Source organism: Tetrahymena thermophila (assembly GCF_000189635.1).
Source record: "Tetrahymena thermophila SB210 genomic scaffold scf_8254659, whole genome shotgun sequence".
NCBI lineage: Eukaryota > Ciliophora > Oligohymenophorea > Hymenostomatida > Tetrahymenidae > Tetrahymena > Tetrahymena thermophila.
In genome coordinates, this window is record NW_002476426.1 from 36,087 (window position 1) to 53,661 (window position 17,575).

General features: G+C 25.3%; 3 protein-coding genes across 3 annotated transcripts; all 3 read left to right on the forward strand. All coding sequences in view use genetic code 6, as the record gives it.

Moving 5' to 3' along the window:
* Positions 1–1,234: 1,234 nt before the first annotated feature.
* Positions 1,235–7,081, forward strand: TTHERM_000043859 (hypothetical protein; the record flags this gene model as incomplete). The annotated part of the gene is made up of 12 exons (XM_012797364.1): positions 1,235–1,301; positions 1,354–1,767; positions 1,921–2,376; positions 2,458–2,933; positions 3,038–3,580; positions 3,645–4,099; positions 4,171–4,418; positions 4,472–5,399; positions 5,459–6,395; positions 6,451–6,573; positions 6,628–7,004; positions 7,072–7,081. The coding sequence occupies 12 exons, from the start codon at positions 1,235–1,237 to the stop codon at positions 7,079–7,081; spliced, it is 5,034 nt and encodes a 1,677-aa protein (XP_012652818.1).
* Positions 7,082–8,781: 1,700 nt separating this feature from the next.
* Positions 8,782–12,771, forward strand: TTHERM_00043860 (importin, putative; the record flags this gene model as incomplete). The annotated part of the gene is made up of 5 exons (XM_001014579.1): positions 8,782–8,935; positions 9,093–9,508; positions 9,811–10,218; positions 10,308–11,405; positions 11,476–12,771. The coding sequence occupies 5 exons, from the start codon at positions 8,782–8,784 to the stop codon at positions 12,769–12,771; spliced, it is 3,372 nt and encodes a 1,123-aa protein (XP_001014579.1).
* Positions 12,772–13,960: 1,189 nt separating this feature from the next.
* Positions 13,961–16,342, forward strand: TTHERM_00043870 (dihydrolipoyl dehydrogenase; the record flags this gene model as incomplete). The annotated part of the gene is made up of 5 exons (XM_001014580.3): positions 13,961–14,066; positions 14,408–14,608; positions 14,779–15,030; positions 15,369–15,986; positions 16,053–16,342. 5 exons carry the CDS (start codon positions 13,961–13,963, stop codon positions 16,340–16,342), a joined length of 1,467 nt encoding a protein of 488 aa, XP_001014580.2.
* Between the last annotated feature and the right edge of the window lie 1,233 nt (positions 16,343–17,575).

Here is a 17,575-nt window from a genome sequence, read left to right on the forward strand (position 1 = left end):
ATTGCTTAGAAATGATATTTTAAACATTCATATCCTAAGCAAAAGAGATTAAGGAAAGAGTGTAAGTAAATCTATATCTTAAAATATTTGTAGGCTTAATTAATAGTTTTTTTTTAGCAATATTTTTTTATTATAATTTTAAATTGTCAAACACCAGACTTTAAAAGAAATTGGTTATTAAAAATGTCTTCTAAATTATTTACATCATTATTTCTTTCTAAACAATTTTTTAACAAATACTTTCGAATAAAAATATATTTATTTTTCAATTGTATTTTAAAAATTCTTAATTATCCCTTAACATTACTCTTTAGTGGGAAAAATTTTACATTAAATTAATTTTAGGTTAAGAAAAATTTAGTTTGAAATCAGAATAAATAATTACTTTAAGTATTTAATTTGGAAAATAGATGGAAGATACTTTTATGAATAAAATTTATTCCATAAATTTAAGATTTTCTCCTTAGATTTAAATTTTTCTGAATTAATTATTATTTAAAAACCAAAAAAATAATGTAATCATACAATTTATTTTGTTTTTTTTAAGAAATTTATTTATCAATTCTATTTTAAAACTTTAAGAATATTGTAATAGGTAACTTTAATGTTTCTATCACAGTTTATATAACCTAATCTTTAATCAAAGTATTGCATCGTTTTTTATAGATCATTAAGATGGTTTGTTATTTTTTATTTATTTTAGAGATTTTGCTAACATTTATTAGAAAACAATTTCTTGAACTCAAAAAATTAGCTTGAATCAAGAACCAGAAAACAAATTATAAATAAAATTAGATCTAACTAATTTTTTTTTCATTTGAAAATTAATGACTTCAGTAAAAATTAATCAGGATATATTATTTTTTTTTATACCAAAAATTATATTTTGTATTTGATGATTAAGAAGAGCTTAATTATTCAAAGTAAGCTTAATTAATATGATAAGTATTCAAGTATGTTTCTTACTAAATATTTATCATCAAACTTCTATCTTAATATATTAATAGCATTAATTTTATAGCTTACTATCAATTAATAAAAATTAAGCATAACTAAGTTTTAAGCAAAGGAAAGCTGAAATCATTAAAATAAGAAAACAAAAAACAAAACCAATTGATCAAAAAGTTTAATAACATTAATTTACTCTAAATTTTTAGAAATTAATACAGAAAAATTGCATTATTTACTTTACTCTAAGTTTTATTTAAAAGTAATACAAAAAGATAGAATATAAATGAAAAAAAAAATTATCACTCAGCTTGTGATCTGGCTTGCTTATTTAATTTTTGAAATCAAAGCAGGTATTTTTAAATATAATTATTTTTGATATAAATATCTTATCTAATCTTAAAGATCAAGATGAATTAGATTACTATCAAGAAGCTTTATATTAGAATTCATATAGCGTTAATGATTTGATTAATGAGGGTTGGTCTGTAGTAGACTCTGGCAATAATCCTCTAAATCCTAAGCTATATTTATGTACAGATTATTATTTAAGCTCCTTTAATGGCAAATATTTTACAGGACCTTATACAAGTGATTAAACTCCTTAAATAACCTTCTCTAATCTACCTCCACACTACGAATATTCTGTTTATCTTGATTTTATATTTTTAGATAATATGGGTGGAGGAATGATGGTTGTTTAAGATGATAGCCCAAGTTCAAATAAAATAGTAAGCTCAGTTTTTCCAGATGCTAATGATGTCGCTGGAACGAATAATAGAAATTATTGCAATACGGGAGGTGCTTCTTTTTATCAGTGTAATAACAATTTGGTTCTACATATATTTATATAAATATAAATTCTTATCATTATAATTAAAATGAATAAGTATGATTAAAACTTTAATAATATTATTTTTTTTGTTTTATTAATTATTTAATTATTTATTTATTGTTTCTTTTAAAACATAGTTTTTTAAAAATACAAACACTCAGAGGACTCTGTTTCATTTTAATTTCTTAACTAATAACCTGGAAAAAGATATATCATAGGTTATATGTAGCTTTCTTTAGCAACTTGCCACTTTAGCTGCCTTTCTTGTTCAGGTCCTTTCTCTACTGATTGCACAAGTTGCCCATAAGGTTAAGTATAAGGTGGCGTTTGTAGCTGTGGTGATCAAGGTTATGCTTATTAAAATTCATGTGTTACAAAATGTCCTGATAATTTATTTCCTAATCCTACAACAAAACAGTGTGAATCAAAACCTTGTGGTCCTGCATGTTAAAAATGCGATACAGATGTTACAAATCTTTGCCTATCATGTACAGGAGGTTTTTATTTAAGTGAAGGTTATTGTGTAGCCACATGTCCAACATATGCCACTCTTCAAGGAAGCAAATGTGTTGGACCGATAGACAACCCAGGAGGTGATTATATTTTTAATTGATTAAATTATGTAGTCATATTTAATTAATTTAATCATATTTTTCTTTAATTTATTTAATTAGTTGTATCAGGAAAATACATCTCAAAAGGGTTGTTTGCACCTAGATTTTCGAATTATGAGATAACTAGAATGCAATTTACCACTACAGGCTTCACTCTTAGTAATCCATTTACAACATGTGGAGGTAATAGAGTATTTGGTGGTTGGGTTACTTTTGCATAAAGTTCAATAATTCTTTAAATCTAAAATATTCCACCTCATTTTTCAATACATATTGAATTTAAGTATCTAATTGTTGATAGAACTTATAACTTTTAGTACTACTTTTAATTGAAGGATTCAACAAAAGAGACTTTTTAAAATGATTCATCTGGTAGCGATATGTGTGGTTTTAGCTCAGATCCTGAATTATTTAAATCTTTTAAGAAAGTATATACGCATACTACTTCAGATGCATAATTGACATTTTCAACAAATCAGAGTGTTAAATTCTTCTAATCTTTTGGAATAAGAGAGTTTATTGTTTATGTAGAACAAGTAAAAAAAATTATTTCTTATTTTCATTAGCTTTTAGAATTAATTGATAAAATATTTTAAATTTATTTATTTTATTTACCATTTTTACTAATAAATAAAAAAAGTGCTCATCAAATTGCATATCCTGTAACTCAACCAAATGCCTTTTATGTGCTAGTGGATTTTATCTATATAATTCTGTTTGTGTTCAGACATGTCCTTCCAAATATTTTCCTTCAGATGCATCTCCTGCCAGCTGTCTAAATTGTGATGCTACTTGCTTAGAATGCTTTGGAGATTAGAAAGATAATTGTACTAAATGCAATGGTTTAGATTTTTTGTAGGAAAAAAAATGTGTTAGCAAGTGCAGTGATTCCTACTACCCTGTTTACACTCCTTAATATGTTTGTTTAAAATGTGATCCTACTTGCTTTTAATGTACAGGTCCTAGTAAAAGCGAATGTACTCAATGTGCAAATCCTTATTATTTAACTTCAACTAAGTGTGTGTTTGGTTCAAAATGCCCAATAGGAACTTATCCAGAATCTGCAGAATGGAAATGCAAGGATTGCGATCCTTCTTGCATCACATGCACAGGTCCTCTTGACAATCAATGTTCATCTTGTAATGCCTATATACTAAATGGCAAGTGCTTCTCTGTCTGTTAAGTAAAAAATTCAAATTTTGTCAAATGTTTACATTTATAATTTTATATATTTTTAATTCATTCAGTCTGGCTATTTTGGAAATTAAGACCTTAAAATGTGTGAAAAATGTAATCAATAGTGTCAAGAGTGCGCTTCAACGAGTACAAATTGTACAAAATGTGGTGATCCTCTTTACTTAACAGGAACAACATGTGATCCTAATTGTCCTGTAGGATATTACCCAAATGCATCTAAATCTGGAAATGTTTGCTTATAGTGTGATCCCAAATGTGCAAGTTGCAGTGGACCAGGCCCGTCTTCATGTAAATCCTGTAATCCAGGAGAGTATCTAACAACTAAGTCAACATGCGAGAAGCAATGTCTTTCAAATGAGTATTAAGATGAATAAAGAAGAGTTTGTAAACCTTGCGATAAAACATGTGCTACTTGTAATGGACCTTATTATAGCAATTGCTTAACATGCACAAATCCTTTTTTCAGAACACCTGGATACACTTGTGAAAAAACATGTCCAACTTAGTAAAAATAAATTTTAATTTAAACAAACAAATCAATTAATCTAAATATTTAAAACTAATTAATAAAATAAGTTATTATCCTGATAGTTTTTCATAATTTTGCAAGAGCTGCCATCCAACTTGCTTAACCTGCACTGGGCAAGATGAGAACTTATGTCTTAAATGCGACTTAGGTCGTTATTTATATAATGGATATTGTAAATTAGCTTGCCCAGAATAATATTTTGAAAATCCTAATACTTAAACATGTGATCCATGCTATTCTAATTGTAAAACATGCACTGGTCCGAATGATAACTAATGTGTGGGTTGCAAACCTGGTAATAATTATAATTATTTTTGTTTGTTTTTAATTTAATTTTATTTAAACTAGGTTTATATTTTTATAAAAACTAATGCTTACCTAATTGCCCTGATGGAACTTGGGCAAATAAATAATCCATGAGATGTTCACCTTGTGATTAAACATGTAAAACATGCTCTGGTGGATCTGTTAACTAATGTATTACTTGCAATGTTACACGTTTTTTAATGAACGGATAATGTATATCTAGCTGCCCTGATGGATTATTCAATGATATTGCTACAAACACTTGTGTTAATTGCCATCCTAATTGTAAGACTTGTTTTGAGAGAAATGAAAATTAATGCGAAACATGCTTTCCAGATAAATTTTTGAATATTGAAACTCATATTTGTGTAGCAAAATGCCCAAGTGGTTAGTTTGGAGATTAGAAAATTTCATCTCTATGCTAAACTTGCCATCCTAGTTGTCAAGAATGCTTTGCTGCAGGAGATAAAGGATGCTCTGCTTGTCCTAACAATAGATTTTTTGTAGAAAATAGTTGCCTGACAGATTGTACTGCTGGATACTTTAAAGTTAGTGGAAATAATGTTTGCCAGGCATGCTTTTCAACATGCGCCCACTGTTTGAGCCCTTCTAAAAGTGCTTGCATAAATTGTTAGCCAGGCAATTACTTCTTTAACAACCAATGCTCTCCATAGTGTCCTGATGGATTATATGGAAATGATATTAATTTAAATTGTGAGCCATGTAATTCTTCATGCAAAACTTGTACTAATAAATACACAAATAGTTGTACTTCTTGCTACACCGATTCATACTTACTCAAAGGAATATGTGTCCCTAAGTGTCCCTCAAGATATGCATAAATAGGTAATGGAGTAAATAAATGTATCGAATGTGATCCATCTTGTTTGACATGTTCAATTTCTGACCCAACTGTATGTCTCACATGTGCCTAAGGATGGTATTTCCTTAAAAATAAATGCCTTTAAAAGTAATCATTTTATTTAACATTGTATGTAGTTTTTACATAATATTTTTTAAAAAATCTAGGTGTCCAACTTATTATTACACAAATTCTATAGATAATACATGTGTTCCTTGTCCTGAATCTTGTGAAATTTGCTCAAATCCTAATGGCCTTGAATAGAGTTGCATAAAATGGGAAAGAAATCTTTAATATACAGATTTTATCATGTTTTGGATTGTTTTAGGAATTACGATATTCAGCATAGTCTCTATGTTAATAGGATTTTATCTTGACAATATTATCCCAGACAGATAAAAAATTAAAATTTTTAGGGGTAAAAAATACAGACTTAACTAAGTAGCTCCTTAACCTGTTTCTAGCGATCCAGAATTACCTAATGCAAAAGATCCTAAATAAAAACAGGACGACATATCAGAATTTGAAGAACCCTAAAAAAGAAAAGGAAGCAAATAATTAAACAGAATCGACGAAATAGATTCTTTTGAATCAGATCCCAAGAAAAATAAAAAAATAGTTTTTTCCAACGAAGAACCATAAGATAACAAAATTAAGAATTCTCAAGATCCTAACCCTGAAGCTCCATTCAGAAAATCAAAAGTTACTAAGACAGGATTAATGTCAAAATTTGAAGGTGATATCAGACAAAAGTCAGATGCAGAAGTTCTAGATATAATCATTCCTAAAAGTAGGGTCCTCAATATAAACAGGCTTTTAGGATAACAAAGTATGCAAGATGGTCCTGCAGGACCACTCTCTTTGGCATACATTATTGATGATGATGAAAATAAAAAGAAGAGATAAAGATAAAATGAGGATGATGATAGCCAAAGCTCTTAATCAAGATCAAGACACAAAAGAGAGAATGGGTCTGTCACTTATTCATCAGCAATGCTACAAAATAAAAAAATATAAAATAATACAACTGTTGCTTCTGGTTGGTAGGAAAGTACACTAAAAGGAACCAAGGAAAAAGGAAGGGGTTTCCTAAGAACCTTTGTTGTAATATTTTTTATTATTTTTTAGCAAAAATATATGTAAATTTTAAATAATTTAGGAATTCTTTGAGGTGACATCTATTTTAGTAAGATACAACGAAGAACTTAGTCGTCCTATTAGAGTCCTACTAGTTTTTTCTAAATTTTTATTTTTGATATGGATTTCTTCGCCTCAGTTAAATGTATATTTTTTGAATATTATTCATAAATAATTAATGTATCGTTTTTTAATTAAGTTAATGGCTATTTACATTTTCCTGTCTTTAGTGGCTATGAAAATGGTAATGAATGGAATAAGATTTGCTCTTATTAAAATATCTTATTTGTATTACAAATTGAGTTATATTTGTTTTGCAATTTTAGTCATGTACGTAGTTTGCAACAATGTGTACCAATTCTACCCGTAGCTTGATTGGATTTCTTTAAATTAAGATCACAATTGGACTTTTATATTTGTCCTTGTTACGATTACTGATTTTGTTGTTATATAAGGACTTTTCATAGCAATTTAATATATTATTACTAGATATAATACATTTAGTCTCTAATAGACATGTCCTCAAAGATTTTTAAGCATTTTCTGCTTTGACAAACAAATGTCTGAGTTTATAGTGTAATTTTTTTTATTTTTTTATTTTAAAATTTAATAATTATTAAAAAAATTTTTTAAATTAAAATAGAACGAAGTGAATTAAAATAAATAATACAGTAAAAATAATTAAATAAAATAAACAAACAAATTAAATATATTTATATTTAAAAATTATAACAGTAAAATCTTTTATAGAAATTTATATTATAAATTTAAGCTTTGATACTTTCAATATAAAAATAGATTTTATTTTTTTTAAATTAAAAAGGTTTTAACATTTTATGAGTTATTAATTTACTATAAAAGTAATCATTTACTAAAATATTTCATTTAGCTTTAAATAACTCTTTCTAATTTAAAACTAAGTGAATTAAAATAAAAAATACAGTAAAAAATAATTAAATATAATTAAAATCAGTAAAATCTTTCTAAGAAATTTATATTATTAATTTAAGCTTTCATATTTTTAATATAAAAATGGATAATATTTTTAAAAAATTAAAATAATTTTAACATTTTATGAGTTAATAATCTACTATCATAATAATCATTTACTAAAATAGTTTATTTAGCTTACAAATAGTTTTATCTAGTTTAAATTATGATATAGAAGATGTGGTATAAACTAATATTAATTAAATGAATAAATTAAAAACTTAATTGTAAACACTCAAAATAAAGGTATATAAATTACACTTCCACATAAGGAGAGTTATTCATATCAAAAAATGAACTTATAAATATAAATCTTAAAATCTAATTGTTCTAATTATTAAAGAAATTCATTAGTAAAAGTTATTTCTTTTATTGTCTTTGTAAATCAATCATTTATGGGATTAGAATAAAGTATTTTTATAAACTAAAGAGTTTAATAATAATAATATAATTATTTTTACATATTATTTTATTAATAAAGAATTTAGTATAGAATTTATTTGGAGTTCCTTAATATTTTAATATAAACTAGAATAATTAAATTCATGATTAGAGAAAATTTTTTAGAAAATTTTGAAGATTTTGACATTATTTTCTTATTCTTGGTAAATTGTAAGTGATTTATTCTATGAGAAGTCTAATTTCTTAATTTAGAAATTGTATGAATTGTAAATCAGTAATAGTAGAAACATTTTTAGGTAGATGATATAAATTATTAAATTAATTAAAATTAGCTATCATAATCAAATAAAATTCTGATAAAATACTTGCTTTTAATTTTATCTATTATCTGCTTGTAGCATAATCTGTTAAAAAAGATGAACAAAAATTCCCTATTCTCATTTATTAAATTAAAAAACCTGATGTGATATAATAGAAAGCTCTTATTTACTGATAAGCAATTAAATTATGGATTAAGGACTTATTCTAACATAACAAAAATTTAATAATGCCCAGAGATACCGATCAGCACCTAAGATTTAATCTAAATTATTATTTTAAAAAGTTATTTATGTTTTACATAAAATATTAAATTAAAATTGTAAAAATTTAAATTATATCATATTTGAAAAGTTCAACTGTAATAGTTTGGTAATTTTTTAAAATTTAAGAGAAAAAAATAATCTATTTTATCAAATACTTCTTATTTAACCAACACAGAGAGACGAATCGAGAATCAAGTAAAGAGAATTTCCAGACCTACAATTTTTAGTTAGCAAAAGTAAATTTAATAAAAACAAAGTGTTTGTTTTGTAAAAAATAAAAAGCTGTATTTTATTACAAAAAAATTACTTTAAAAATTTATTAGAAGATATATTTTTCATTTTAGCTAAATTAAATAAATAAATAAATAGATAAATAGATGTAGTCTTAACAAAAATTAGCAGATTTAGTACAAAAAATCATTTCATGCTAATCAAATGATGAAATCAAGTAATTAGAAGAGAAGTTTATTAGCATTAAGAAAAAGGATAATGATTAGTTTATATTAGATATGCTGAGCGTTATTACAGATGGTATTTTTTTATTTTTTTTCAAATTACTTTGTTACATTCACTAAATCAACGAATTATATTTTGGTGAAAAAATCATTTTATCCTAAATTTAAAAAAAGCATTGCAAATTCATCTAAAAAAAATAACTCATAAATTTACAAATTTTATAAATAAATAGAAAATTAGAATAAAGACTTAAAAGTATTCGCAATAAATGAAATTAGAACATCTCTTTCAGATTATTCAAAATCAACAAATCCTATAATTCTAAAAAACATCAATTAAGATACAGTGATTATGTTGTAGAGCATTTTAATTAATTAGCTTACATATGAATAGAATTAATCTCTAAGGAAGCAGATAAGTGAAGCAGTAGGAGAAGTAGGTGCTTCTTTGATTAATAGAAATATGTGGGATGGATTAATCCACTTACTTTGGGAATTATTTGATTAGTAGAAATTGGAAATTTAACAATCTGCATTTATCATACTAAGGGTATTAATTTAATACAGCCACTCAGCTTTTTAAAATAATCTTAAAGAGCTCAACATACTTCTTAATAATGGTTTATTACATTAAGATTATACAATCAAGGTAAATTGTAAATATTCATTTGTAAAACTGGTGTAATTAATAATAGTAACAGATTAGATATAATATTAAGAGTTAAGTTTTTAAAGTCCGCGGATTATTTCACTTCTTAATTAATTTTAAAACATCAATCTGATATATTATGTAACACATGCTGTCAAAAATATAGATAAATAGATATTCATACACATATTTTCCTTTTTATTTAGAAATCTATTTTCCTTTTAACAACCAAAGCCAAAGCTTGAATAAAATAAATTTTTAATTAATCAAGCTTAATTCTTTGTATTTGCCTAAATAATTAGGTCGAAGCAATAAAGACTTTAGGCGTTTTAATGCAGTAGTTAGAGAGAAAGCTTTGCAAAAATTTTAACAATTTATCAATTCCATTCTTAGAATCTGTGTATAACATTTTATAACAAGATAAAGTTTAAAATTAAAATAATGATGATGCTGAGGAGAATGAAAATGTCCTCAGTGCTGTTAACGTGATCTTTGATATCTCAGATTAGGAACCTTCTTTCTTTAAGAATAATTTTAATGAATTTTATATAGGATTGACAAAAATGATTTAAGAATACCCTAAACCTACTATTTAAAGATTACTAATAGAATCCCTTGTCAACTTCATTCAGCATTTCCCTGAGTTTATTGAGAATTAAAACGATAAAATTGAAAACATTCTTCATTTAATCTTTTTGCAAATGGTTTAAGTAAATAAAATTATCAATAATTAATATTCCAATCTAATATAACTTTATAAATGGTTTATTTTGTTAATTTGCTAAATTTATTAAAACAGATTGATACAGAAATAACATAGGAGTGGATGAATCCTTAAAGTGGATATAATGATGATTTAGAAAATGATGAAAGAAGCGAAACAATAAGATTTGGATAAAGTTTAATAAATTAATACATTCCATGCTTTGAAGATATCAGCATAGTGCTAGATTTGGTTATCTTAAATATCAAAAAGCTTTTCGAAGAGGGAAATATAAAGTAAGACTGGCGTTATCCTCATGCAGCAATGATGGCTCTTTCTTAAATTGGGGAATTTATAGAAGAGGTAGGAACTCTAGAACCATTACTAAAAATAGCTTATGAATACTCATTTAATCACTAAAATCCTTTGATAAGATATGCATTTTGTTAAGTTATAGGTTAAATATCAGATGACATGGCTCCTTTGTTTTAAGAAACATATGCCAATGATTTATTACCAAAATTGATATAATTACTTTAAGATAATACCCCACGTGTGAGAGCTCATTCTGCTGCTGCAATAGTCAATTTTGCTGAATCGATGCATGAAGATGCGATAAAACCTTTTCTTGAAAATCTACTCATAGGTTTATTTAAATTAATTGACGATGGAAGTATAGTAGAGAAGGAAGCTGCAGTCGTAGCCTTATCAAGTATTGTTGAATCTTCAAAGGGATATTTCGAATAACATCTTGCAAGTGTATTGAATAGACTTTTTTAACATGTAAAATAATCTTGCAAAACAAGCTAGCTTTTGCAGTTTTGCGGAAACATTCTCGAGTGCATCTCTATAACTTCTCATTTAATGAGAAAAGCTGCGTTCATTCCATATTTAGAACCATTTGTTGAGATTTTAAACACCTACACAGAGTCATTAAAAAATTAACCTGTATAGCACTATAAAAATTTATTTGATGCTTGGAATAGATTGGCACATAAATATATCGAAGAACTTTCCCCACTTGTAAACAAATTAATGCCTTAACTGCTCATATTAATCGGTACTATATTGATTGATGACAATCACAAAGAGTCATTAGATACAGAAAACATCTAATCTGCCATAAAACTCATATCAACTTTTGCTGATAAATTTTCAAACTACATGTCTGCATTCATTGATTAAATTTATGATGTAAATATTTTATACTAAATTATTATTTAAAAATATTAAAATACTTTTATAAATTAATGTCTAAATCCAGCTTATACAAATTCAAACTTCCTCTAAAAACGAATCAATTAGAGAAACAGCTTGCAAGTGTTTACCCTAACTCCTTAGATGTGTTAAAACTGACTAAGAAAAGCAAAAAAATTTGCTTAAAGAAATTATAAAGAATCTTCGTGACTGCATAGACTCTGAATATGAAGCCTAGCTCATTATAGTGTAGTTACAAAGCATGAGATTATGTATTCAGGAAGGAAGCGAGTTTATGAGTGAAATGGAATTCGAATTTTTAAGTAACTAACTTATGCAAGTTTTGCAAGAGTCAGATAGAAGAAAACAAAAATTTTAAGAATAAATCAAAGATAACGATATTGATTAAATATAAAAATATATCATACCTAAGGAGTATAAAACAGAAGAGTAGCTCCATATAGAAATAGCTCATGTACTAGGTAGTCTTTACAAAAGTCACTAAGAGCAAGCATTAAATTTCTCTGCTTCAATTTATACTAATATAATTCCAAAGACTTTTATTGATCCCTCCTAGGTATTACTCTAGTAATTTGGTATGATTCTCTTATAAGACATAGTAAAGCATATAGGATTTGTCCGCTTTTACTAAAAATGGGAAGAAATCATAAACGTCTTTTTGAGCTAGCTTAATCATGAATCTTTAATCATTAAAAAAGAGTCACTATATGGTTTATCTTGCTTAGTGATTTCAACTCCTTCTTAAATACTACAACCTTATTTACTTTAAATTTAAGAGATTGCACTTTCTCTAATCAAAGAAAGTGGAATATATATTGATGCTTAAACAAACTCAGTAGTTAACAATAATTAGTTGCATGTGTTTAAATAAAATCGCAAAATAAATATCTTAAAAGAATATGCTGTAGACATACTTGGAAAACTCATGAAACTTCATGGTTCCCTTTTACCGAACGATGTCCTACTTACTTAACTGTGGATTGCTTGCCTGCCAATTTAAATAGAAAAAAAAATTGCTGATGACCAGCACCAAATTTACTTATAATATTTGATAATTAGATAATCATATATTTAAAACGAATCTAAAGAAAACATATTAAAAATTTTTTAACTGTTAGCTGAATTTTACGATCCTAAGATATGCACTTCTTTTATGAAGCCAATACTTGATTAATTTTTGTTAGAATTTCTTGAAAACACCGCAATCGCTGAACAATATAACGAAATATTTAATAGCTTATCAAAAACATATTAAAAAAGATTAAAAAATGTAATCCATTCTAAAAATCAATAAGATTCTTAATAAAATTAACACAATATTCCTATTCATGTCTTAAGTTGAAATATAATTCAATAAATCTATCTATTCTTTATCTCTAAATTTATCATTTATAATTATTCTAAATTAAATTTAACATTAATTTTATCAATTTATTTTTCTTAAATAAATTATATATCTGTTTTGATTTCAATTTTTTATTTTAAATATTTAATACTGTTTATAATATTTATTATTATACTGCCTTTCAATTCATTGATTTAAATCATTTCAATTTTTTTTAGAATTTTAAAAATTATCTCAAATTTTACTTATTTATTCAAAATAAAATTGAATGAGGCATTTTAACGTAGATTTATTTTATAAGAAAAAAAAAATTTCTTCTAATTTTAATTTATAAAAAAAAATGAATGAATCACTAGTTAAATTTATTAATGCATAATTATAATTAAATTTAAATAAAGAAATTGTGTCACTAAAAACAATTAGGTAAATAATTAAATATAGAAATGAATTAATACCTAAGATATTGTAAGAAAAATAAGTATCTAATCTCAGTTAATAAAATAAAAAAATGTTTAATTTCTTTATTTTTTATAGTATCGATTTCTCTGGTGTTAAGAGTAAGATCATAAAATAAATAAATTAATTAGAATACTAATCTAGTATATACTATGTGATAACGTAGGATTAATAAACTTGTCTATCCTAATTTTCGTTTTGGTATGATAGAATAATCTTTATTGGCTTTTATATCTTATTATTGTAAAAATTAAAGGTTATATCAGTAAGATTTTGATGAAATCTAAGTCAAATTAGTCTATTTTCAGTTTGTATAGAAGATAAAACTCAATAGCATAAAAATGAAAATAGAAAATATGATGCTACCATTGTAGGATGTCTCGATTAACTACGAATTAGTTGCATGAAGATATTGGGTTAAAGAGCATTAATTACTTTTAAAATTGATTGCTTGAGTCAAAAACAAATCTCATATCTAATATTAAGCAGAATTATTAAGTTTTAGTTAGTCTTTGACGCTATTTAGTTACTTACCAAAGATTCTCCTTCTTCTAGATATTAAGAAAGAATATTTCGAGATGAAACAATATAAATTGAGGGGAAAATTCTGAACAATTAATTAATTAGATGCAATATAAACAGAGTGATTCTATTCATTTAAATAATTGCAAAAAAATAAAATAAATAATAAAATATTAGATAAACAGATATAAACACAAAAAACTTAAAAATGTTCAAAACTTTTGTTCCTACTAGAAATCTTACCCATAGTCTTAGATAATTGTTCTCCACTAGCACTCAATATGATGTCGTCGTTATTGGTGGTGGTCCTGGTGGTAATAATCCTAATTATTTAATCAAAATTTTATACAATACAGCTTCTTCTCCTTCTTTTCGCTTTAAAGCAGTAGCATTTCAGAGGTTATTCATGAAAACTTTGATTATTTAAAAACTGAGAAAAATTCACATAGTTAAGCAAATATTCTATAAGAGTTGATCAAATATAAAAGATGCGTACTAAATTAAATTACAGTTTGTCTTAAAATATGCCTATAGCTAAGGATAATTTCAAATTATGTTCAATAGCTTTAAGATAGAAGGAGAAGCAAGTGTTTATAGCTGATATAGCTAAAATTAAGAAAAATAGGTTTATTTAATTATATTATAAATATAAAAGGTTACGTAGCTGCCATTAAGGCTGGTTAATTAGGCTTAAAGACCGCTTGTGTTGAAAAGAGAGGTTCTTTGGGTGGTACCTGCTTAAATGTTGGTTGCATTCCTTCAAAGGCTCTCTTAAACATCTCTTAAAAATATTATGATGCTTCCAAGCACTACAAAGAACTTGGTATCGAAGTTGAAGGTGTTAAAATGAATTGGGGTAAAATATTAAATTCTTTTTATTTTCATCCTCTTAAGAAAAAAAATTTTATCCACCAAAAATGATTTTTTACTCAAAATAAATACTTTTTTTTAATTGAATGCTTTTGTTTCAAACATCTAGCTGTTAGCAAAATAATTTATTATAACTAAAATATATCTAATAAATAGCTCAAGCTTAAACAAAGAAGGCTGAAACAGTTACTGGTTTGACCAGAGGTATCGAAAGTCTCTTCAAGAAGAATAAGGTTGACTACTTTGTTGGTACTGGTAGACTAAATGACAAGAACACTATTGGTATTAATCTTAACAATGGTACTTAGTAGGTTATTAACTCCAAGAACATTATTATTGCTACTGGATCTGAACCTACTCCTTTCCCTGGTCTCAACTTCGACGAAAAGGTTATCATCTCTTCAACTGGTAAAATAAAAGATTTGTGGAAATTTATTTATTTACTTAAGCTATAATGAATTTTGTAGATTGATTAGCAAATAAATAAATAAATAACAAGATTAGATAAGATTTATAAAAAGATATTTAATGAATGAAATAAATTGATTAGTAGCACTATTTAATTAATAAATAAAGCAAATTTTTTATCTTTCAATTTATCAAGAAATTTCTCAAAATTTTATTTGATGCTTCAATAATTTTTAAGGATTCTGATCTAATCTACTTAATTAATTAATTTATTTATTTATTGTATTATTCGAATCTCCTTTTAATCATTTTATCATTTTACTATTACTTTAATACAGGTGCTCTCTCTTTACCCTAGATCCCTAAGAAATTAATCGTTATTGGTGCTGGTGTTATTGGTTTAGAAATGGGTTCTGTTTACCAAAGATTAGGTACTCAAGTTACTGTCATTGAATTTGCTGATTAAATTTGCCCTTTCCTTGATACTGATGTTGCTAAGGCTTTCCAATAGAGCTTAAAGAAATAAGGTTTACAAATTTTGACTGGCCATAAGGTTGTTTCTGGTTAAAACTTCGGTACTCACGGTAGCGTAGTTGTTGAACCTGTTAAGGGAGGTCCATCTTAGACCTTTGAAGCTGATCATATTTTAGTTTCTACAGGTCGTAGACCTTATGTTGATGGCTTAAATGCTAAGGAAATCGGTATTGAGTTTGACAACAAAAATAGAATCATCACTAACTCCCACTTACAAACCAACATTCCCAATATTTATGCCATAGGTGATGTCATTCCTGGACCTATGTTGGCTCACAAGGGTGAAGAAGAAGGTATTGCTGCTGTTGAATATATTGCTGGAAAGGGTGGTCATGTTAATTACGATGCTATTCCTAGTGTTATCTATACCCATCCTGAAGTTGCTTGGGTCGGAAAGACTGAATAAGAACTTAAGGCTGCCAGTAAATATTATTTTTATTATTAATTTAAAATTAAATTAATCTAAATATTTAAACCAAATTTAATAGATATTAAGTACAACAAGGGTTCTTTCCCCATGCTTGCTAACTCTAGAGCTAAAGCTAACAACGACTACGATGGTTTAATTAAGATCTTAACTGAAAAGGATACTGATAAACTCTTGGGTGTCCATATTATGAATGCATAAGCTGGTGAATTAATCGGTGAAGCTACTTTAGCCGTCGAATATGGTGCTGCTGCTGAAGATATAGGTAGAACTTGCCACGCTCATCCTACTATTTCTGAAGCTCTTAAAGAAGCTTGCATGGCTGCTTATGACAAGCCCATCCACTTCTGAGATAGTTGTTGAAATAACTTAGATTTATATCTCAAAAAGATTGATTAATATTTTAAAATTTATTTCCAAATTTATTAAATAAAATATACATAGCAATTAAGCATAATATTTTTAGTTTAATTTTAGTATTGATAAATAGGTAGGTAGCTAATTGCTTGCTTTGTATTTTTGTATATTTTGCAGTGAATTATTCTAAATAAATTTTTCAAATTAAATTATAAATCAACTCTCTCACTAAATAACTAACAAAGTAACTAACTCCTTCATATTTCATATGAAAACATGCTTTTATACATATATAATTAATCAATCATTAGCTTTAATTTTACTATTATTATTTATAAATAAATTAATGTTATAATTTAAAATATATTTTTTATTCTCTGAATATACATACATAAACCTTTTATAATTATTTATATTTACTTAGTCTTATAATTATAATTATAGTAAATAATTTTGAAAGTTTTGTTAAAAATCTATTCCATTTTTATAAATAAGGCTTTCTCTAAAATCATTCTCATTTTAAAATATAATAAATTTAACTGTAGTTTAGTTCAAAAATAAACTATTTTTAAATTTAACTTGTTTGTTTGTGTTAAAAATAAAATATTCAAAATTAATAAAATTCTATTCTAACAAAAAAGTTTAATAGATTATGAATTTAATTGTATTATTTTTATTATCTTAAAAATGATTTTTAATAGTTAAAGCTAAGATTAAATTCAACAAAATAAACTTTAAAGATATTAAAGTATCACTAATTTAATCCATTTAATTTAGATTGATGCAAATTTGATTGCTACATTACATTAATATTTTTTTAAAATTTGTTTTTTATCATTTTTAAAAAAAAGACAATCCTAAATTGATTTCTATTTTTGATTCTTAAAAAAATTTTAAATAAGTAATTCTTCATAAAATATTTCAAATTTTAACTTAAAATAAATTTTATGATATCATAATTACAGTAATTGTTAGAATTTATGATAAAAAAATAAATTAAAATATTTTTGCTTATTTATTTAAAGTTAATGTTTAATTATTTTTAAAAATTATAACTGCATTTTCAAATTTTAGTATTTCATAATTTTTTAGATGCAAGTTAAATACATATAAATTTACTCTTATTTTTTTTTAATGATTGAAATTAATAAGTATAGATGCTATATCAAAATTTTTACATTATTAACAATATATTTATAATACAGAAATTAATATATTTAAAAAAAT